This window comes from Pseudorca crassidens, chromosome 2 (assembly GCF_039906515.1).
Source record: "Pseudorca crassidens isolate mPseCra1 chromosome 2, mPseCra1.hap1, whole genome shotgun sequence".
Classification (NCBI taxonomy): Eukaryota; Metazoa; Chordata; class Mammalia; order Artiodactyla; family Delphinidae; genus Pseudorca; species Pseudorca crassidens.
This window is the reverse complement of record NC_090297.1, coordinates 65,838,202-65,862,292: the sequence shown is the minus strand read 5'-3', so window position 1 is coordinate 65,862,292 and position 24,091 is coordinate 65,838,202. Positions and strand designations below refer to the sequence as shown.

Here is a 24,091-nt window from a genome sequence, read left to right as displayed (position 1 = left end):
TGGTTGTTTAACATTTTTTTAAAATGTTATTCACCACATTAACAGAATTAAGGATGAAATACATATGATTTTAATACATGCAAGAATGCTTAAATAAAAGTCAATATCCACTGATGATTAAAACTTAGCAAAATAGAAATAAGAGGAAAATTCCTTAAAACTGTATCTTTTTTAAAAAAGACTACTGCAAAACCAACACATATTGATGAAATTTTGAAAGGTTTCTCTTTAAAATCAACATCTTGGTTCTAGCCAGTACAATCAAGTAAGAAAATGATATAAAAGATAAAATAATTAAAAAGAAGAAATAAAAGTGTCATTTTTAGCAGATGATAGTACTATGGATGTAGAAATCAAAAAAATCTAGATAAATGGCAATAAGTGTGTTTAGCAAGATTGCTGGATAAAAAAAAAATCAATATACAAACATGAATTGCATGTTTATATACCAGCTCTAAACAAAATGAAATTTTTTCATAATAACATCAGAAATACCCAAGAATATCTAAAAATAAGTGCCTAAGAATAATTCTTTAAAAGATGTGAAAGATCTCTATGTAGAAAACAATAGAATATTATTGAGAGAATTTAAAGACAATAACACTTGAAGTTATATACCATATTCATAGGTTGGAAAATCCAATTTGTAAAAACGTCGGTTCTTCCCAAACAGGTCTACATAGAGTTAATGAAGGTTGAAAAAAGAATGTTTTACGCTTTACTAAAGCATAGGATACAAATACATCATTTGTATACATCATATCAAATACATACATTTTTAGAGTACGGTTTGATGACCTCACCACCCCAATCAGTACCCCCATGTCCCGTGCAGTTCATTCCCCCCACCAATCTCCTCTACTCTCTACTCCAGTCAAACACTGATTTGATATTTATCACTACAGAGTAGTTGTGGTTGTTATAAAACTTCTTATAAATGGAGTTGCACAGTATGTCCTCTTTTGTGTCTGGCTTCTTTTGCTCAGCGCACTGTTTTTGAGATGCACCCATATCGTTGGGTATACCTGTTGCTCCCTCCTTTTCAATGGTAGTTTTACAATGTACAAACATATTGGTTCTTTCTAGTTTTGAGCAATTATGAATAAAGTGCTATAGATATTCATTTACAACTCTTTCGTGGACATATATTTTCATTTCTCTAGGATAAACACCTAGGAGTGAAATTTCTGAGGATTCAATGCAGTATGAAAAACCACAAATAAAATTCCTTAGTTTTTGTGGAATTTGATGAGCTAATTCTAAAACTCAAAAGGATAATATAAAGGGTTAGACTTAGTCTTAAAATAGCTACAGGTAGAAGTGCTGGCTCTATCAGAAATAAAGACATTATAAAACTTATTATAAAAACACTACAGTATGGTGTTGCTGTAAAAATAGTCAAGCAAATCTATGGGATTTAACAAAAAGGCCCAGAAATAGATCCAAACACATATGAACACTTGGTGTATGACCAAGGTGCCCCCGCTGGGTGTGAATGGAGGGACACTCTTTTTAATGAGTGGTGCCAGGAAAACTGAGTACCAAATTGGGGGAGAGGCGATGGATACTTTATTTCACATCAAACAGAAATAAAAAATTTGAAATGGTTTTTAAATCTAAATTTGAAGGGCAAAATAATACAGTTTCTGAAAGTTAATATACTAAAATATTTTCAAGAAATCTGAGTAATCAAAGACTTCTTAAGAAGAGAGTTTAAAAAATCATGAACTATAAATAGGAGTAATAAACAGAGCTGTATTAAAATTGTTCTGTTCATCAGAACACACCAGTAAAAGAATAAGGCAAACCAAAAAGTGGGAGAAGATCTCTGTAACATGTGTAATTGGAAAATATATAATATATTAATGTACAGAATATATATAAAGAATTTCTACCAAATAAAAAAGGAAAAAGACAGGTAACCCAATTTTTTTTTAATGGGTAAAAGACTGGAATAGGCAGTTCACATAAGGGGAAATTCAAATAGCTAATAAACAGGTGAAAAAATGCTTAACCTTATTCTTATCAGGGAAATGCAAATTAAGATCACAAAGAGATACCACTAAACACCTACCAAATGGCAAAAATTAAAAGTCTGACAATACCAACTGTTGTCAAGGATACGGAGCAACAGGAACTCTGGTACACTTCTAGTGGGAGAGTAATTTGAAACAATCACTTTGGAAAACAGTTTGGTATTATCTACTGCCAGAAAAAATTGTGAAAGACTTTGAAAAGGGGAAAAAAAAGTACTGAGTGTCCAGGCTAGTGCCCCTCCTATGTATGTTATCCTGCCTTTCATTGTCTTTGAGCTATTCTACAACTACTTAAGTTGTAGAAACTACTAATAATACAAATGCTTCTCATCCATACAAATGTAAATGAATTGTGTCCGGTAGAATGCAATGGACGATTGCACCGCATCTACTCAAATTCATTTCAGCATCCCTTGTTGCCTACATATGTGTGGGTCTTTCAATACTCCTTTGAACTAGTTGTAACATCTTATTGGTTCTCTCATTAATTGATGTGTCAAAAGAAATCTCTGACACATGTTCATTTTACATTTGTATTAGAGTAATGATTTTACTTTTTTAAAAAAAGTATTGTTTAACGCCACTAAGGCTGAATATACATTTATCCTATGCCCCAACAATTCCAACCAACAGAAACACGTGCATCTGTGCTCCAAGAGACATGTGCAAGAATGTTCATAACATCATTATTTATAATAGCTAAAAACTAGAAGCACCCCAAATATCCATCCATGGCCAAATGGGTAAAGAAACTGTAGTATATTAGGATAATAAAATGTAGCAAGTGAATGAATAACAGCTACACAGCACAAGAGGGAAGAATCTCAGATACAAAATGCTGGGGAAAAAGTAACCAGACAAAAAACAATATTTTACTTTATGACTCCATGTATATGAAATTCAAAACAGATACAAAACTAAACCACAGTGTTTAGAAATATATGTTTAGGTGACAAAACTTCTAGTAATAATTTCTTTGCTTTTCTTTATAAAGTCAAGACAGTGATCTCCTTGGGAGTGAGAGAAGGTAATAGGAGGGGTGCTTCTGGAACCTCAGTAATAATCATGAACATGTCGAATGAAAAAAATGGCACAACGTAAAAGCTGAGCATTATGTTTTATTCAGCGGACTTTCTGAGGACTGAAGCCCAGGAGACAGCTCTCAGATAGCTCTGAGGGACAGCTCTTAGGAGGTAAGGGAGGAGCCAGGATATATAGGAGTTTTGAAGCAAAAACCAGGCAGTCAGAACATCAAAAGATTACTGTTAATTAAAGAAAACCAGACATCTCAAGTTAATGATTTGAGCGCTTTTCTATGTATAGGAAGATGAAAAAGTCTGGGCTCACTGAAATCATTCCTTTGATATGTACCACAGCTATCGGGGGCCAGTATGCTGTGTTTTCCATCCTCAGTCTCCTCAGAATGCACTGTTGGGGGATGGCTGCAGTTACTGATGGCTTGATGGTGAGCAGCCTGTTTTCATCCTTGAGTTCCCTCTGGGCTCATTGTCGGGGGTAGCTGTAATGTGATGGCTTGTTGAGTTGCAACATCCTTTGTTTACTGAGATGGCAGGCAACATTTCTCATTAACAAACATTCACTTTATGATAAATCATTAGGCTATTTAATTGTTTTATGCACTTTTCTTAATGCGCATTATCTTTCACAATAAAGAAAACATTAAAAAAAAAAGACTTCAGGGAGTGAAAAACCCAATAGCCAATTATAGGCAAAAACTATAGTAGTCACTGTACTGTCCAACAAGCAAATTTTCCACATTAATATTCCAAGTCATTAAAGAAATAGCCTTCAGAGACTATTTTCTAATCCCCCAAAGCAGTAAAGTAAATGCAATAAGCTGCTGAAAGACAGGAAGCCTAACAGACCAGTGCCAGGACTGGGTTGTTTTTTTTTTTTCTTAAGAGGCTTTGCCAGGTTCACAAACTGAGTATTTTTAGCCAGAAGTTAAAGTTTAAGCTTTATCCTGCTTCTCTGAAAACAGAAAATTAGCTGCTATTCAAAAGAAATTAACAGATGCATCTACCTCATTTCAAAGGAAATTGTTTCTTTCCATCTCCCCATAACTTGATACACGTCTGCATGTGTCAGGTGGCGGTGACAGTCCCTTTGTCATCAGCACAGGTGAATGTTTCCTAGGTAACCAAGCCCTCTCCCAGCAGTGCCAGCTCCTTCAATCTGTCTGGGCTGAGTTCACCAGGCAGAGTTGGCACTATCCCCGCTCGTGAGGGGATGAAAATTTAGAAAATTCAACCAACCACCCTTGGCTGTTCAGGTTTTGATTCATTTGTCAGAGTGTTAGAAGGGCATGTCTGAGGGCACTATGACAAAGGCTGCTCCACATTTACAAGACCTCCAATTTCATTCCACCTTGAGGGGAGAAAATGACTGGAGATGAGGGAAGGAGGGGACAACTGAGAGAAGAGGAAAGAAAGTATATAAACACCTCTGACACCCATGCCCTACTCTTCCAACACTCAACACCAAAATACTAACTCCTTTCTTTTCAGGAATAAAAATAATAATAGTTACTATTTATTGAACACCTACTATGTGTCAAGCACTTTACATCAAATATCTCATTTAATCTTCTTCACATTAGTCCTGACAAGTAGGCAGCTTTGTCTTCATTTTCCAGGAGGAAATGGTAGCTCAGAGAGGTTAAGTGATGTGTCCAAGATCACACCTAGTGAGAAGTCTGACCCACTGCCTGGAGGAAACTGTTATCGTCCCCACAGCCCATTAGGGCAATGATTCACCCAGTCTTTGTAAAAGGCAGCTAATTAACCACAGTCCACCTCTAGAACTCCAGAACTCCCCAGCTTTGAAATGATATATAAAGTTGCCATGAATGTTACCCCCAAAAAAAGTAAAGTAGTAAATAAAATTTCTTACACTAGAGAAAACTTACACAATAAACTTTATCTATACAAAGTATACAGTCTTACTTCATACTGTTCCTGCCAACAGTCAGTGAGGCAGATATGATTTAGATTATAGACAGGGACACAAAGGTTCAGAACGTTAGCTTCCTGCTCCCAGATCCCAGGGCTGTAAATGGTAGAGTGAGGACATAACTGACCTGGGTCCCCAATCATTTCACGTAGTGAGTGTGCACACACATCACTCAAACAGGTATACATGTTACCAGGGACTACGTGGATATTTATAATTTATGGAGAAGCCCTCAGTAAATGTTGGCTGTTGTCATTATCATCCCTAATACCTCAGGTAGAAATCCACACGCCTTAACTTAGCATACAAAGTTCATCAGTATTTGGTCCCCACCTACCTCTCCAACACCATCGCCAACACTTTAGCCAGGAGCAGATATTCGCAGTTCACCCTGACCATTTTCTCCCTCACCTCCACGCTTTTGTTCTTGCTGTTCCCTCTGTTTAGAATGCTCTCTCGCTTCTCCACCTGTATAATTCCCCTGATCTTCCTAGACTCCTCTTAACTTTTGTCAGCTGCTGCTTTCCTGGGGCTCCCGTGGCTGATGCCTGCCTCTCTCAGAGCCCTAGATGCCCTGTGGTGACTACACTGTGTAGTGTGGTGACTACACTGTGTAGTGTGGTGACTACACTGTGTCACGCTTTTTTCCATCGTCGAGCTCCAGGGTCTTGCTGGCCTCCACCTCTTCACAGAAAGTTCTCAGGAAATGCTGAAAGGGAACGCAGGCAGTCTCAGGTTCTAGGCATAGACCACAGAGAGACAGTTTGTTTACCAAAGTGATAGAAATCCTCTTCTGTCTTTCTCTATTTCCCTTTACAGCAATCCATGAAAGGCTAAAAAGCAGCTTCTCATAAAACAGTCCATAAAACTGTATGTGGTAATTAAGTGTCACTAGTCCCCAGAGCACCGCATGCAGATAAGCAGTCTGAGGGACTGCCTTCCTTTCATATACATTGGGGCTTTCTTTTTCTTTTCTTTCCCTCCCCCCAGGAGAGTTGCGCCAAAACAAAAATGTTACAATGATTCCATGTTACTCCTATTTATTTTTAGGCTATGACTTTTCACTATGGCAAGGATGTGCAATTCCTGTCATATCTTCAAAATCTTCCCTACTGCTCTTCTACAAACCTAATGGGGAAATTGTATGCATCAGACACTCGGACCAACAAAGCTCAAATCCAAAGGATTGAACCGAGATGAATCAAACCACCTGCCTCTAAAGACAGGCCCAAAGAAAAAGAAGGTGGAGGAGGGACCTTGCTTTAAGGATATGAGATATGGGAAACCAGGGGATGTAAATGGAATCGTGTAAGCTTAAGGCCAGGCAGTCTGGGGTTGAATGCCAACTCTGCCACTAACCATTGAGTGACCTTGGACAGCTCACCTAGGCAGGACCAGCTACATAATTTGCAGGACCCTGTGCAAAATTAAAATGTGGAGCCTGTTGTTCAAAATTATGAAGAATTTTTAGACAGCAACTGCAGAACATTAAATCAAGTGTGGCCCTTCTGAGCATGGGGTTGTGTGATCATACATGTCACATGCCATGAAGCTGTCCCTTCATCTAGCCTCCATGTACCTCAGTTTCCTCCTCTGTAAAACTGACAAAATAATAGCACCCATCTTGCAGAGTTGTTGCGAGCATCAAATTAGAAACTCCCATATAAGAAAAGAAATGCTTACAAGACCACCTGTTACATATCAAAAAATATTAGCTTTTGCCATTGTTACTTTTTTGAAAGTCAAGTTAAAAACAGTATAACTAGGGCATTAATATTCAATTACAAAACAATTCTTTATCAAGGGATTAACCACAAGGTCCTTTAAATAGCAAACTTCTTTATTTAACTATGATTCAGTTTACAAAAGACTGATGCCTGCAATATTTACTAATATACATATATATATATATATATTAGGCAAAACAAAGTATCTCTAAAAATAGAAGTGAACCCAAGACAGAAAGATGGGCTTCAGACAAAATGGCTTGAGAGACATTTTTACGTACAGTCTATAGGAAAGGAGATCTCCCTCTGTTCCTACCTACCATTCTGACCTGTCTATAGTACAACATTATGTCTAGGACAGGGCTGAGGTGAAGAGCAAGGGTTTTGGGAGTCAGAACTGCATTGGACTCCCTGACCCTAGATCCACTAACTCTTTGACCTCAAGCACTTAATTTCTCTAAACCCACATTTCCTCATTAACGATACAAATTTACAGGGAGATTACAAAACAGAGTCACAGGGGTGTTGAAGCTTTAACTGATAAATATACACATATGTGGTGCTTCGCTTGAGGTCTGGAGCTCAGTACTGCTATATAAACAGGTGCCTCAAGGGCAGTAATACGAAACCACACTCTAAGTCAGGTCCAGGAAACCGCAGGCATTTAATGTGCAATGGGCCAGAAGTACCTCACTTGTCCAAAATTACAGTTAATATTACAAGCACTACCTGTTCATCAATACCAGAAAGAACCTAAACTGTGCATTCAATGATCTAAGGGCTCAAAAGATTACTTCTAAACTTAGGATTCCCCAGGCTAAATGAAAATTTCAACATCTGGAGAAGTAGCTTCATTTGCCAACAATATTTTACATTTATTAGCACTTTCAAATGGATTGATGTATTTGCTTATCCAAACTGTAAAGCTTTTACAGATGATACACTCTCATTAAAGCATGGACACACAAACTGGGCCCAGCCCAGCTCCTTGACTTCAATGAACATGTATCTTAAATGTGACTGACTGTACCACACCCAGGGAGAGAAATGACACTGCCAAGTTTTATCTTACAGCCTTCTAGGAGAAATTCGGGCTGTGTAATCACTAAGGCCACCATATTTAGAACAAGCAATGTCCAAATATGTGAATAATGCTGCAATGCACATAGAGGTACAGGTATCTTTTCGAGTTAGTATTTTCAGTTCCTACGGATAAGTATCCAGAATTGGACTGCTGGATCATATGGCAGTTCTATTTTTAATTTTTTGAGGAACCACCATACTGTTTTCCACAGTGACTATACCACCAAGAGCGCACAAGGGTTCCTTTTTTTCCACATCCTCGCCAACACTTGTGATTTCTTATCTTTTTGATAACAGCCATTCTAACAGGTACAGGTGTGAGGTGATTATCTCATTACTGTTTTGATTTGCATTTCCCTGATGATTAGTGATGTTGAGCAGCTTTTCATGTACCTGTTGGCCATCTGTACGTCTTCTTTGGAAAAATGCCTATGCAGATCCTCTGGCCATTTTTAATTGGATTGTTTGTTTTTGTTTTTTTGTTTTGCTATCAAGTTGTATGAGTTCTTTATATATTTTGTATATTAACCAATCAGACATGATTTGCAAATATTTTCTCCCAGAATATAACCGGTTAGGCAATGATAGATAAAACACCAAGCTCTGCTATAAACCAGCACACTTACATCTTCGGCACATTTTCATTTCCAGCATTCTATTTGAAATTCTGCCTGTGCAATCATTGTAGCAAAATCATAATTGGGACAAGTAATTTCCAAATACCAACGACAATGACCAGAGTTAATCCAAGGACTCCAAGTACTCTAAAATAAGACAACAGAATATTCTCTCTGACCCAATATCTCCACCACATTTAATGATCTGTTTAAATCCCATTAGTGTTTCCCCATTTCTAAAGGATAAAGTCCATACTACTTTGTAGGACCTACGTGGTCCTTCATGATCTGTCTCCAACTACATCAGCTCCTCCGGCTCCCAAAACGAACTCAGTGACAGTCATCCGCAACTTTTCACTGTTCCCCAAAATGACCTGTTCCTTCATGCCACCCTATCTTTGTACCTACTATTCTTTTTGCCTGAAATTAATTAATTAAATGATTCATTCGTTTGTTGACTATATTATGCTAGAAGTTAGACACACAGTGATAAACAAAATAACCATGATTTCTGCCCTTTTAGTCTTTTGACTGAGAGGCAAACAAACAAATAAGCATGGCTTCATATGTTAAGAAAGTGTTATGCACACAGTAAACAGGGAAGCATAATAGGGAATATCAGGAAGAGTTCTATCTCATTGGTATAAATCAGCAAAGGCCTGTCCAAGGCAGTAAACTTTAATTTGGGACATGAAAGGTAAGATGAAATAGCCTCAAAAAGAACCTGGGGGCAAAGTATGGCAGGCAGGGGAATAGCAGCCCAAAGGCTCTGAAGCAGGAAGGAACTTGGCATGGTCCAGAGCTGGATGGAATGAAAATAAGCAGGGGACCAAGATGCAGGAGATAATTTCTCAAAAATAAGCAGGAGCAAGGTCATGAGCAGTGTGAGCCATAGAAAGGAGTTTAGATTTTATCCAAAGTGAAATGGAAAGCCACCAAAGGGTTCAGATAAGGAAACTGACGTGACCTGATTTACTGTTTAAAAGAGCACTTTGGCTTCCCCATGGAGTTATTCCGGGGTACAGGTGAAGAAGGGGAGAGCAGAGGGAGAACTGCCTGGCATTCCCCACCCAGTCAGAATGACTGTCTCATGCTCAATTGCAAATTCCACCTCCACGAGGAAACTAATTCCACCAGGTCTGACTTGACCTAGTGGGTCTTCTAAATGTATCTGGTTCAAAAATCTTCAAAGGCATTCAAAAAATAAATAAACTCAACAAATTTATTTTTTAATTCAGTTTATCTCATCAAAAATCAAGCAATTTTTTTTTAATCGCCACAAGTTCCTTTGAAGTGGGCTGATTTGATACTGGAATGGATTTCAATAGTCCTAAGTGATTCTCTGCACTAGGAGGTAGAACACCAAAGTGGGGGGGGAGGGGGGATTTGTGGCCTTGTGCAAGGTTGTTACAGATACAGACCCTGGAGCCAAAGTGCCTGTGTTCCAGTCTCACTACTACCAAAAATGGTTTGGTGACCTTATCTAACCACTCTGTGCCTTGGCTTCCTTATCTGAAAAATGGGCATTAAATGAATCAGTAAGTGTAAAGTGTTGAGAATAGTGCCCAGCCCTTACTGCATACAGTAAATGCTAGCTAATAACAATAACTGTAAAATAATATGGTCAGACAAATTTTCTACTCACTAGCCCAAGGACCTTGGGCAAAAAACCAAAGTTTTCTGCAAGCCTCAGTGTTTCCTCCCAGGTAAAATAGATATGATAATAATACTATTTTTCTAATAGGATTGTTGACTGTTAAAGGAAATCATGTATATGCCTTAAATACAGTACCTACAATTAAGTGCTCAAAAAGCTTACTGATATTATTTTATCATTAAGTTATTAAATTATTGTGGGCAAGTTTCAAATAGGTTTGCCCATACATGACTATAGGAATATTTTCTTTGGCCAAACTCCTGGATTCAAATCCTACCCCCTCCTTTAATAGTGGTACAACCTTGGGGAGGTTACATAGTCTCTCTAAGTAACCTCTCCAAGCTTCAATTTCCTCATCTATATGGGAATGTATAATAGTACCTATTTTATGAGGTACTTGTCAGGATTAAATGAGCTAATACAAAACTATGAAGCCCTGACACAGTAGCTGTAAGTACTCAATAAATGTAAGCTATTGTTACAATTACTATTATTCATACAGACCCTAATTTCCCTTCAGAAAGAATTAAAATCTTCAGCTTCTATTTTATCTCCATTCCCTTTACCCCTCCTCTCACCCATAGTACTTGGCTTCTCTCTAAATGCTTGAAAATAAACTTCCCAAAGGTAGGAGGGAAAAAAAGTCAAACACAGACCTACACAAATCTGGAAAAATAGTGAATTTCAATTGTTCCAATACAGAAATCTAGAGTGGTAATTTCTTTAAGTAAGATTTTAGTATCAAGGGTCCAGGATAGGTGAGAAAAAAACAAACCCTAATTTACCAACAAGTTAGAAGTCACATGAGGAAATCTTGGCTCAGTTCAAGCAATCAACCAGGCCACTAGGGTTAAACAGCATGGCAGAATTAAATAAACATTAAACCAGCCAAGGAACAAATAATTAAGTGACATAAACCAGCGTAGGAGAGAAAGATTCTCTTAACTCCCAACTGAAAGAATGTAAAGGAAAATAAATAAGAAAACAGGCGTGGGCTTCCCTGGAGGCGCAGTGGTTGATAATCTGCCTGCTAATGTAGGGGACACGGGTTCGAGCCCTGGTCTGGGAGGATCCCACATGCTGCGGAGCAACTAGGCCCGTGAGCCACAACTACTGAGCCTGCATGTATGGAGCCTGTGCTCCGCAACAAGAGAGGCCGCCATAGTGAGAGGCCCGCGCACCACGACGAAGAGTGGCCCCTGCTTGCCACAACTAGAGAAAGCCCTCGCACAGAAACGAAGACCCAACACAGCAAAAATAAATTAATTAATTAATAAACTCCTACCCCCAACATCTTAAAAAAAAGAAAGAAAGAAAGAAAAAGAAAACAGGCGTAAGGTGTCATTGGTTCAGTTATCTGCTGCTACTGGGGAATGAATTTTCTCTGAGAACCAAGTGAGAAAGAAAGGAAGACATGGTTGAGAAGGTCAGCAATAAAAGAGCGACTGATAGTAAAGTCAGCCTCTAGACCATGGCAAAGGTGTGTGGGGTGACAACCATGGGCTCTCAGGAATGCCACACCACTGATTGTATACCAGGAGTAGAAAAGACTCACATTTCCCAGAGAAGAATTCTTCCTGTTGGAATGGCTTGTATCATGGGACTCTGCAAGATAGCTTTATCTGCTCAGCAACAGAGTTCTATAAGGCTTCCCTTGTACAGGGCTGAGATGACCGTTCTTTAGACATAGTCAGCTGAACCTGGTTCTGCTGTCCGTGGGTCAAAAATATTCAAAAACACTCAAATTCCAGAAAGTTCCCAAAAGCAAAACTTGAATTTGCCTTGTGCTGGCAACTATTTACATTGTGTTTACAACTATTTACATAAAATTTGCATTGTATTAATTATTATAAGTAATCTAAAGATGATTTAAAGCATATGGAAGGATGTGCATAGACATATGCAAATACTATGCCATTTTATATAAGGGACAACTGTACTAGCTAATGATCTCTATAACACCTGTACTGGAGAGGGGCTAGGAGGCCAAAGATGAAAGGGGGGAAATCAGAAAAATGGGCTCCACAATAAACAAAGGCACATAATGGAGAGCCAGGAGAAAGCAAAAATTTAGAGATTTATTTTCTTTTTTATGCCAATATGAGCCTATAAGAAGAGATTAAATCAGCAGTTTCCAATGCTTTTTGTTACTTATTAAAATCCCAAACTAGGCTATGAATCAACAAAAAAAAATAGCTATCATCTTTCACCAGGCTTCATTTTCCCCATTCCTAATCCTTAAATAATGACTTTTAAAATATGAGACTAAATCAATAATTAAGATAGTGAACTCTAGCACTAACGCATTAACTTCCATGACCAAAGCCAGTATAATCTGACTACAGAAGCTGTTTCCTGCACCCCCAGGGCTCCTTGTTAGCTAGCAGAGAAATAGGGGGCACAGAGCGAGAAAGGATTTGACATACAATCAGCAGGAAACAAATTCCTGGTTCATAAATCATCATAAACTGATTTTGAAATTGATGTGAAAGAAACAGAGTTTCTAGACAGGCAAGAGGGATGCCACCAGTGATGGGTTCATTTCAGACCCAGCCCCTTGCTGCCAGGCACAGAGGCACATGCATTTCAACAGTCAGGGTGGCCTGAGTCCCATAGCATCAGAAAGCTCGGGGTTTAATGAGAACAATGGGGGCCGAAATCAAACGATTACAATGCTTAAAAAGGTAATTAGAATGCACTTGACTTAAATTTCTCGTTAGTTTTGGTTGGGGAATACATGGGTTTGAAGCCTTCCATAACTCAGCAGCTATTTATTGAGCAGGATGTAGTACGGTAGGGCTACTTGAAGTGTGGCTGGTCCACAGATGGGCATGAACAGCACCACCTGGGGGCTTGTTAGAAAGGCAAATTCTTGGACCCCAGCCCAGACCTATGAAATCATAAACTCTGGAGGTGGGGCTTAGCAATCTCTGGTGTAACAAGCCCTTCAGGGGGTCCTGGTGCAGTCCAAGTTGAGCAGCATCGTGGTCAGCTTATCTCTGCGAAGCCACAGACTTAGGTATCAAGCTTTGGAGTCGGATTCCAGTCCCACTATGTGACTTTGGGGAGTTACTGATCCCCTCTAGGCTTCAGTCTCCTCTTCCACATGGAGTGCTTGGCTCCACACCCACTAAATATCCCTGACATTCATGACATGGGGCCCCAGGTGTGACCCTCACCGCCCCTGCCCCTGGCTCTTACAGTCTACAGTAAGAATTTAACAGTTCAGCATAGGGGTTAACACACTTTATCTGTAAAGAGGAAGACAGTAAATATTTAAGGGTTTGCAGGCCCTACAGTCTACATGTCAACTTCTCAACTCTGCACACAAAGACACTAAGAAATGAATAAACATGGCTATATTCCAATAAAACTTTATTTAGGGATATCGATATTGGAATTTCATACATTTTCACGTCATTAAATCTTCTTTTGATTTTTTCAACCATTTTAGAATGCAAAACCCATTCTTAACTAGCACAATATATATATAACAGGCAACAGGCCAGATTTGGTCCAAGGGCTGTTAGTTTGCGGACTTTGGTCTAGTGTTCTTGCATATTGTTAAGCAATATGAACCAGTTTCCTCATCTGACAGATGCAAGTAATAATACCCATCCTGCAATCTTGTTGTGGGAAAATAAATATCTGTAAAATATCTGGCAGGCTACCTGCCAGAGAGAAGGCACCCGGCAAAGGGTACCTGCTGTCATTATTACAATGAAATGTTCATCACATGAAAAAGTGCTAACACTGATTCAGGAAGCCTAGGTGGAACCGGGCAGGAGTACAATGCAGAAGGACAGGCAAGCAAGACAGCTGCAGGTTTACAAACCGATTTGCTCTAAGCACCATTGGACATACGTCTATTAGCATACTGCTGACTTTATAGATACAAATAAACAGTCAAAAGGTAAGCAAACTGGGGCTTCCCTGGTGGCACAGTGGTTGAGAGTCCGCCTGCTGATGCAGGGGACACAGGTTCGTGCCCCGGTCCGGGAAGATCCCACATGCCTCAGAACGGCTGGGCCCGTGAGCCATGGCCGCTGAGCCTGCACGTCCGGAGCCTGTGCTCCGCAACGGGAGAGGCCACAACAGTGAGAGGCCCGCGTACCGCAAAATAAATAAATAAATAAATAAGCAAACTGTAGAAAGGAACTCCAATCACCTCTCTTGACTTGAAAGAAGACATGTGGTTTATTCTGGATGTCTAAATTGCTGCCATATGTGTACCTCCCTCCTAGAGCAAAGGAACTATTCAAATAAAAGTGTATAAAGTCTGTCTCTGATCTCAAAGCCTCCAGGAGTTCACATGACCACACTGAGACCAAAGCAGCACTCTCTTGGGAGAATTCACAGCTGCTCAACATCTGGGGGGCCAATCAGGCTCAGAATATGGAAAAGCTTAGGACTCCATTTCAGGTGAAATCTCAAGCGCTCATCAAAGGCTCAAATGTGTACCCCTGGGTCTGGCACTCATTACATGCTCTTCATTTGCTCCTTCTTTGGGTGCCAAGAGTCTGACGAACAGAGGTGTCCTCCCCTTCTGATCCCTACCCCGTAGGCAATCCTTTCCCCCAGGTCCCCTTACAGTGTTCTCATTGCCTCTAAGTTTAGCAGTCTCTTCTGGTGCTAAGGATGACCACCTGCATGAACACGATGTCCTATACAGTAGCCACTATCCACATTTGGCTGTTGAGCCCTTGAAACATGGCTGGTGTGACTGAGGAACCACATTTTTTATTTCATTTTATTTTCTTTAATTTACACTTAAAACCTGATACTCGATACAACTCTTGGAAAACTTTTAAGCATCTCTGGAGCAACTCAGACATGTGAATCTACTTTTTTCAACTGTACATTTTATAAAATCTAAATAGAGATCAAGTATTTGTGATGAAAATTTAGCATCCGAATTGAAATATGCTGTAATGGCAAAATATATACAGAATTTTGAAGACTCATGAAAAAAGAATATAAATAGCTCATTCGTAAGTTGATATTGATTACATATTGACACGAAAATGTTTTGGATATATTGTGTTAAATAAAATATATTATTGGGCTTCCCTGGTGGCGCAGTGGTTGGGAGTCCGCCTACCAATGCAGGAGACGTGGGTTCGTGACCCGGTCCGGGAGGATCCCGCATGCCGCGGAGCGGCTGGGCCCCTGAGCCATGGCCGCTGAGCCTGCGCGTCCGGAGCCTGTGTTCCGCGGTGGGGCGGGGCCCCAGCGGTGAGAGGCCTGCGTACCGCAAAAAAAATAACAACAACAAAAAATATATGTATATATATTATTAAGTAAATTCTGCCTACTTCTTTTTGCTTTTTTATTTATTTATTTACTTATTGCTTTCTTTTTAATGTGGCTCTTAGAAATGTAAAATTACCTAAGTGGCCGTCATTGTATTTCTCCTGGACTGCACTGTTACAGAGAATTAAATAAAAGTATTATTGTCATTACTCAAACTCATCACAAAGCTGGAATCAGAGTCTGTGTAGCTCTGACCTCTGCAAGCCACAGTCCTCTTCCTGCCCACACCGTAGAGAACAGCCCTTCTTTCCTGCTTACCATTTTCCCTGATTGGTAAGGCAAGCCCTTCACAGAGAGAGACCTTCACATCTCTTTCTTTAGTCAGGCACACGGTTGGAGCCAAGAATAACAAACAACAATACCAGGAATCGTAGCCCTGCTCTCCACAGGTGGGTATTCCACTTGTCCCAAGGAGGAGAATTGTCCCAGGACACTCGCTTGCTCATTCCAATCCTTAAAATCTAAGATGAGCTCCACATGCACATTTTAATCGCACATTATGACTCATTCCCATGCAGGACACACACGTTTTACTTCCAATTCCCTTGTGGTCATGGTCTTCTCAGAGCAAGATGCAAATAGAGTTTTCATAACTGACCAAAGTTTTTATTTTGTGTCTGGTAAATGCACAGCTAATAAATTCCCTAGGAAACACAATAGCCTTTGAAATTAGAGAGAAATCCCTTCCAGAAAAGGCTTTTACATGCGAGAGTTTTCAAACCTCAATAAATACTAAGATATGATTGAATGAATGTGGGCGCACATTTCTATTTATATTTACCATGTATATGTAGAGAAACACACATTTTTTTACACAAACACTTGAATGACTTAAGTACTGGACCTCTCTTTGAGTCTCCACCCCTCCACATCACACAGGAAATGAGAGACAGGCCTGGAGATATGGGGTGTGGGCAAAAGGCTCTCTGAAAATGTTACCTACCCCAAGGCTGCTGTTTATTGAAGTCCCTGGATGCCCTAGGCCAAGATCTTTGATTTACTGACTTTAAATCAAGTTAAAATCAGAAGCAGGGCCTACTCTTAAATTTGAGTTGAGGAAGAAAGAAAACAACAGTGAAAGCACAGATAATCTCTTCACCGCATTTGAGCCATTTTCTTTACCTTCCTGCTGACACACCTTGACAAAGCTGCTAACAAGGAAAAGGAATTAACCAATTTGGAGTTTAGCTCCTCTCCCTTTCCAGGCTCTGGTGGAAGTGCTAATTGGCAGTAAAACGCATAAAAGGTGTACATCAGAGTGGCCAGGGACCAACAGGATCTGGATAATCCATAAATTGAACAATGACCCTTTTAATAACCAGGATCTAACTGCAGCTTTCTGTAATGGGATCCTGGTAACACTTGTAAATCTACTCTGTTCAATTAGAAAAATGCCTTTCTCCACTTTTCCCGGAATCCAGGAAATAGAGAACTCATCCAATTCCCAACCCTCAGGCATAAGCGTGTGTAAAATTCTCAGAAACAGCTGAATATGTTCCTCCTGGGGAGGAGATATCATAACTTTCCCCAGTCATCTGCTGGAAAGCTTAATGGGTTCCCTTTGCTTGCCTCAAATCTAAACTTTTTTTCTCCCACCAGCCCCAAGAAAGGTTTCCTTGATTCAAGCTGTTATCTAATTATTAATGATACCAATAATAGTTTTGCCACATGTGTACAGTGCATTCTGCTTTACAAAGTGCATTCACGAACTTTATCTCTTTTGGATTCCAACACTGCCCCAGGGGGGATGCTGGCTGGGAAGCCTGAAGCTTATATGATCTGTGGGTCTCTTTAAGAAAATGAATATAAATTATAAATACAAACATGCCAGAACCTCTTCCCAGAGCCTTGAAGGGGCCCTGAAGCTTAGCCTAAGGGTAAATCTAACTCTATCACTCCTCTCCTTCACTCCCACCTTCAAAGGGACATGGGGGTTTCTCAGGAAAGAAGGCTGTGGTCACGTGACTTGCCCAGGATCAAAAGGCTGTTAGTGTTAGAGGCAGACTTAGAACCTTCTTATTTCCCCAGTCTCTGTGGCCCCTCTATATCCTCTAGTTCCTCTGTCACAAAGGAAATTCTGAGGAAGGAACAAATAAAAATAACACAGCTAAAAGAGAGCTCTATCAGGAGATTGTTAGGAAGCTGTCTAGACTCAAAAGATGGTGAAATAAACTCAAAGCCCCTATAAACATTCACTGAATTGGCACTGAAGGTAAAATACACACTACAACACTACCCAGAGCCTGAGTCAACCCCACCTTCACCACTTACTAACCATGACCTGGGGCAAGTTAGTTTGCTTCTCGGAACCTCAGTATCTTCATTTGTAATAAAAGTTTACATGAGATGATACATGTAAAGCACTCAGCCCAGGACCCAGCCTGAACACACTAGGTGTTCAATAAAGAACAACTGTTATTGCTGCTGTTCTTCTCAATTCATCCAAAAAGCAAAGCTTTTTACACAAGCAACTCATTCCCCAAAGTGTGCTAACAGAATTTGCAAAAGCATCTGCTCAGTGACAATAAGCCTAAAAATCAGGCAGGGCAGCTACTGAGACTTCAGCATTCTTTGGGCAGCAGAAAGAAATGTCATAGCAGATTTATTAAACAAAGTGCCTTGTCTATTCTACTTGCTGGGGTTATCGTAGAGTTTCAGGTTTGCAATCTGTGTACCTGTGAAGTTTCTGTGGCTTTCCAGTCTCAGTGAAGCCATATTATTTTCCAATCCTTTGAAACCTCATAGTTTGAGAACCACAAATTGTGGTGTGGATGCTGAGGTCTGTTGTTTGTTTTTTGCTTTTGCTTTTTTTGTTTCTATTAACCCAGGGAACTGAAATGATCATGACAAAAGATAAGTCACTCTTATACTTTTCTTCTTTCTTCTTTCCAGTCCAGGTCTCTCTTCTCCCTCCTCTAGATTTCAAATTGGCTCCAGATTTTATGAGAAGCCCTAACAGATCTAAAAGAAACAAACTGAGAAGGAACTTAAGGAGAAAACTAATTGATAAACTCTAATCTGCTTGCTTATGCTAGAGTGAAAACTCCACGCATGTTTAAGAAGAATTAGGCTGCTCCTAGAGGAGACCAGGTTAGGCTGTTGTCTGTAAGTAGCATCTCAAAAAAAATTAAATCATTTATACATTCAACATTTAGGAAACACTTTACTGTGAGTCAGACTAGTTGCTATGGATATCAAGTTGAATAAGACAAGGCCTTTTCTGCCCCCAAGATTCAATTAGGTAACTACCAACACCACCACTACTCGTATACTCACTAGGTATACCTTTCTTCTCATTGAGTCTGTAATCTTACAGTATTCATTTACATATGCTTAGTAAACACTAGCTGATCGACCTACTAAAGGCCCCTGTGCTATATGAGTTCATAGTAAAACAAAAGAGTTGAGCTTATTTACAGTACAGGGTAATACTTGCTGCTACAGAGACAAGAACCAAACCATGGAGCCACAGAGGAAGCCTGAGGCAGGGGAAGACTTGACCACAGATGTGATGCTGAAATAGGAGTTGAAAGATAAATTGAACTCTCAGTGGAGGAAAAGTGATAGCAGAGGGAATTTCCTGCAGAGAAAACAGCATGTACAACTACAACTAATAGCTAATAATTATCAAGGACTTATTATGTGTCAGGTTCTGTTCTATAGAAATTAGCTCATTTATTCCTCATAACCTTAAGAAGTAGGCACTGTTTTTGCTCCCATTTCACAGACGAGGAAACTGAGGCTTAGAGATTTCACTGCTGGAACAGGTTGGTCTGACATCAAAGACCAGGCTTTCAATCCCTGTGCTATACTACAAAGGCACAGAGCCACGAAAGGAGGTTCTATATCTGCAGACTTGGAATTCATTTAGGTAAGTGTCTAGATCATGAGGAAGGGAGTAGTAGGTGGTGAGGCCAGATATGTGGGCAGGGGCCAGATTCTGAAGGAACCTGAATGCCAAGCTAAACAGCTGGGTTTACCCTGCAGGGCCTGGGAAGCCAAGACAAGCATTTAAGCCTACAAATGGCTTGATCAGCACTGCACTTCTGCACAATAATCTGAGAGTGATGTGGAAGATGGGCGAGATTATGAGGCGCCTGAAGGAAAGGAAGCTATTTCAAAAGACAGACCAAATACTAGGCTCTAGACAAGGCAGAGGTGATAGGGATAGAGAATAATGGGCATATTTGAGAGATTTCCTGAGACAGAATTGATGCAGTATGGTGAAGGATTAGATCTGGGGCAGTGGGGGAAAAGTAAATAAGAAGACACCAAGTCCATAACTTGATATCAATATTCATCAAATTTCCCATCAATCAAGACCAATGTAGGGACTTCCCTGGTGGTCCAGTGGTTAAAACTCCGTGCTTCCACTGCAGGGGCACGGGTTTGACCCCTGGTCCAGCAACTAAGGTCCAGCCAAAAAAGCAAAAAAAAAGGATCAATGTCATACGAGGACAGGTGACTGGTAGAGAAGATAACAGTAGCTTAGTCATGCACCTACTGTGTTATTGTCTAACTACTTCAAGTTCCTAAGTATCATTAACCTGGCAAAACCATAATCTTCTCCAAGGCCGAAATAAGTGTCTGTGTCCACATGTTCACTCAGTTTCCATTTCAGTACTGAATCCAAAAAAAAACCTTAATACAATTCACTAAATATGTGTTAAATGTCAAAGGTATACGTGACACTGTTCTCAAAAAAGTACCTGCTGACCAAAGGTAGAAATCATAAAAGAAAATACAAACAGCTTTTATTATATAAAATACTAAAGTATCTGTAATTTATAAGAGATGAAAAACAAATGACTTCTATAAATTTAAGTTTTATTTCACTAATAACCAAATAAATACAAATTAAATATCTTTCTTGTCTACCAAATTTTGAAGACTTTTAAAACACCCCATGGAAAGAGACTGTCCCTTGACTTCATTATTCACAATGGCACAGCTCCCCAGGAGAGCTGCCTAACCAGGAGCATGGCAAGAAATGAACCTACTAAGACTTGAGGTTGTTTTTTCTGCAGTAAACTAGCCTATTCTAACTAATGTGCAGATATTCCCATTTAACCCCTAGAATAACCCATTGAGGAATGCATGATCATCTCCATTTTAGAAACTGAGGCAGTGAAATCAAGAAACTTGCTTATGGTTACACAATTAGTAAATGGTGGAGCCATAATTAAAATCCACATATTTCTGGCTTCGAAGCCCATGCAACGTGGAGTAAGTATGTATTCCACAATTAAATGATTATTGAGGTAATCATTATTCTGTTTTGAGAACCAGGTCTACACATGGGCAGAATGGGCCCTTACCACGCACAATACCTTGAGGGGATATTCTGTATGCCCCAAAAGACCACCATTTGCTGCCATGGTATAGGCTCCTCTTCTTAGCTAGTCAAAGGTTCCTATTTAGGGTCACTATTGTTTAGGCAATAATGATACTTTAATCAACCTCTTTGTATCTCGGGATAATAAGATCTACCTCAAAAATCTGCTGAGAAGAGTAGATTTTGCCCACAGCATAAAGTTGACCCTGACTCAAAAGTTATCCTTCTAAAGCACAAGCTTCATCACAGTAAATCATATTCAGTCTTCAAAACACAGCTCCAAATCATAAGTAGGAACACTATCCTAATTATCCAATTAGAGGGTTCATTGCTTTCTCCCTCCATGCTTCTGTTATGCCTTCCACAGGCCTATTATTCTTCACATTGTAACACATTCATTTACTTTTCTATCCCCCTTACTATACTGTAAGCCAGTGGAGAATGGGGTCAATGGCTTATGCATCTTGTGATACCAACACCAATAGGGCAGAAAATATTTCATTAAAAACAACAACAACAGTATATCATTTTACCCTCACAAAACCCTATCAGGCATTCTACAGCTTGGGCAAATTGAGGTTGCAAGTTGCAGTGACTGTCTAAAATCATATGCAGGAGAAAAAGCTTGCACTGAACCCAGGTCTCTGGACTCTCCACTCCCCCATGCATGGCCTTTCAAAGACAAGGGGAAAAGGCCCACCAGAGGCCATCAAGACCATTGCACAAAGGTACTTTGTTTCTCAAAGGTGGTAAGGACTCTGAACGGTATTAGGGCATCTTAGAAAGTCATCATCTGGGAAAGTACAGGGAACAGAGTTAAAATATAAAGAAGGTTGGCAGATCTGGGTCTAAGTCCAGGCTCACTCTGTCCTTAACCCTGTTCCCTTGGGCAAATCGCTTAAGCTCGGGAGCCTCAGCTTCCCCATCTGTAAAATGCGGTTTTAAACAATGATACTCACCTTACAGGGTTTGATGTAAGACCAAGAGTTATATTATATGAAACGGGCTGAGGATATAGTAAAGATTAATTAAATTGTAGTTATTATTATATGTGAGGAAAAAATAGCACCTATTGAATGCCTGTGCCACAAAGTATTTTTCATATCTTATTTCATCCACAGCAACCCTGTGGAGTATTACAACCCTGAGGTGCTATTACTTTAATTTTATATTGAGGAAACTGAGACTCAGAGACATTTAAGTAGCTTATCCAAGGTCACGCAGGTAGCACATGGCAGAGCCTGCATTCAGACCAAGGTCTTTCTGAGTCCAAAGCCTTTGCTCTTTGCAGTTTACCTGTCTGCACCCCAGATTAGTTTCAGCGGAGAAAAAAATAAAGGAGGAATCAGATATGCCCCAAATGTCTGAGGTCAGTGTGAGGGGCTGGAAAGGGAAGGAATGGTTGGATCAGATTCATTTGCAGCTTGGGATGTGTATTAAACATGTTTGGAACATGTGCAAGATGAGGCAGGGGAGAAATCAAAAGGGAAGAAGACAGCCAACAATAAATGTCACGCTCCTCAACTTCTCTTTCAGTTAATAACACAATAAATAGTAGAGATGACTCATCTTCATATTTCAGTCCTTGGGCTAGGAGTCTCCAAGGTAAAAATCCCATATTGTAATACCAAGGTATTATTTCCTCTTGATCTTGCTACCATTATGTCCCAGAAAATGTTCTGAAACCAAACAAAGGAAGTTCAGAAAAATCACAGGAAATACCTCATCTCCTTTACTCTAAGAAATGGAAACAAACTCTACTAGGTTAGTCTCTTACTTGCATCATTAACACCAAGGCATGTTGGAAGAGGATTCAGGTAACTAATACAGCAGTAGATGGCTTCAAATCATCCTACAGACAAGTAAATGCTCTTTCACAATAGCACAACCAAACAACTTGATTTCTGGTGTTTTCCTCTGTCACACACAGCTCTCCCAAACTCGGAACAAATAGGCCTTTCGTTCCCAGTCAAGGCCCAGGAAACTTTCATGCTGTGAATGTTTTTAGTTCATGTAGTCAGGTTAGGCATGAGTAGAAACAGTAGTCAGAAAAACAAACAAACAAACAAACTCCCTATGGAATAAAAAGTTCTCAAGTGAGGCACTCGTACCAAGTTCTCCCACCTGATGCCACAAGAACCCAGAAAGATGCTCAGTCCAGGCTAAGAACACACTTGGAGAAAGAAAACTCAACAAAGAAGGGGTGGCTGAACAGACTCTGATAGGGAGTGAAATAATTTTGTCTGTTTATGAGCACAAGGGAGGTTTGTCTGTTTAAATTTATAAGCAAAAGGAAGGCTTGAAATTCTCACCTAATAAATACACCCTCTTGTGAACTTTTCCGAAGTAGAGCTAACAGCATACAGAGTTAGCAGATCTCACAGAAAACTCATTCCTAAGGGACTACCTGTAAACTCTGAAGTTTTTATCTTCATACGATCAAATGTTCGGTAGAACTCCCTCTGCACTCTCACCCCCATTCAAAGCCCTGTACCCCTCAGCACCAATAACCCATGTCCAGCCTTTCCTTTTCTCTGCGTGGCCCCAGAAAGGCCTCAGGCAACAGAGCCGCGGGACTCGCGGGCGCACCCCTCCCCTCCCTGCCATCCCCATTATTCGGCACACAGCCCTGCTCTCCCCTGGAGCCAACAGTCTGCAGCTCCTTCAATGCAGGCGCGAGAAGCAGGAATGGTCGGAAGAGAAGCCGTGCCAGCTGCATGTTTCAGAATCTCCCTCCCTATGCATTTGCCAAACGAACAAAAAGAAAAGCAACGCCAGGAAAAGACAACTGAGATGAGGATGCCGTGGGACCGCGGCTGGCTCCACGCCTCTTAGCAGCAAGAGGCTGCCCAACCACGCGTCCAAGCCATAGATGCGAGTCGTTACCTTCAGGATGCAGGCCATGGCGCTCCGCCGGCCCTCCTGCCACCGAGCAGCGGGGCGCCTGGGTCAGGGGCAGTCCAGGCGACAGGCTGGAGGTTGGTACCGCTGCAGGACCGCTCCAGCCCACATTCCCGCAGATCCAAATAAGGGGACCGCGGTGAGAGCTGCGCGGGCACAGGCCCCGCCCCCCGAGTCGTGGGCCCGCCCCCGGCCCCGTCCACTGGCTGGCGAGCCGCGGGACCCCGCCCCCCAGGTCACGTGCCATCCCGGGCGCCGGCGGCTGCCCCTCGGTGCTTGCTACTTTTTCTTTTCTCTTTTTTTTTCTGTAAACGTTCTGTAGTTCATTGTATATAAAGTCGCTCAACAGCAGGCAGGAATCTGGGTCCCGCTGGGGAGAGAAAGTGGCCTTTTCTTCTCCTCGATTCGTCTCCCCTAACAGATAAGCGAACTCCTAGCAGACACTTCAC

General features: G+C 40.6%; 1 protein-coding gene across 6 annotated transcripts in view; it reads right to left on the bottom strand.

The window, feature by feature from the left end:
• The window catches only part of ST6GALNAC3 (ST6 N-acetylgalactosaminide alpha-2,6-sialyltransferase 3), a 597,866-nt gene that overhangs the window by 561,707 nt on the left and 12,068 nt on the right, over nucleotides 1–24,091 (bottom strand). For 5 of the 6 annotated variants that reach the window (XM_067726603.1, XM_067726606.1, XM_067726604.1 and 2 more), the window contains exon 1: nucleotides 23,628–23,799. The exons of the other annotated variant lie outside the window; for it this stretch is intronic. Coding sequence is in view for 1 of the 5 variants with exons in the window: in XM_067726604.1 (XP_067582705.1) it covers nucleotides 23,628–23,645 (18 nt within the window). In the remaining 4 variants the exon portion in view is untranslated. Of the gene's footprint in view, nucleotides 1–23,627; nucleotides 23,800–24,091 lie in introns of those variants that run through there. 6 annotated transcript variants of the gene reach the window in all.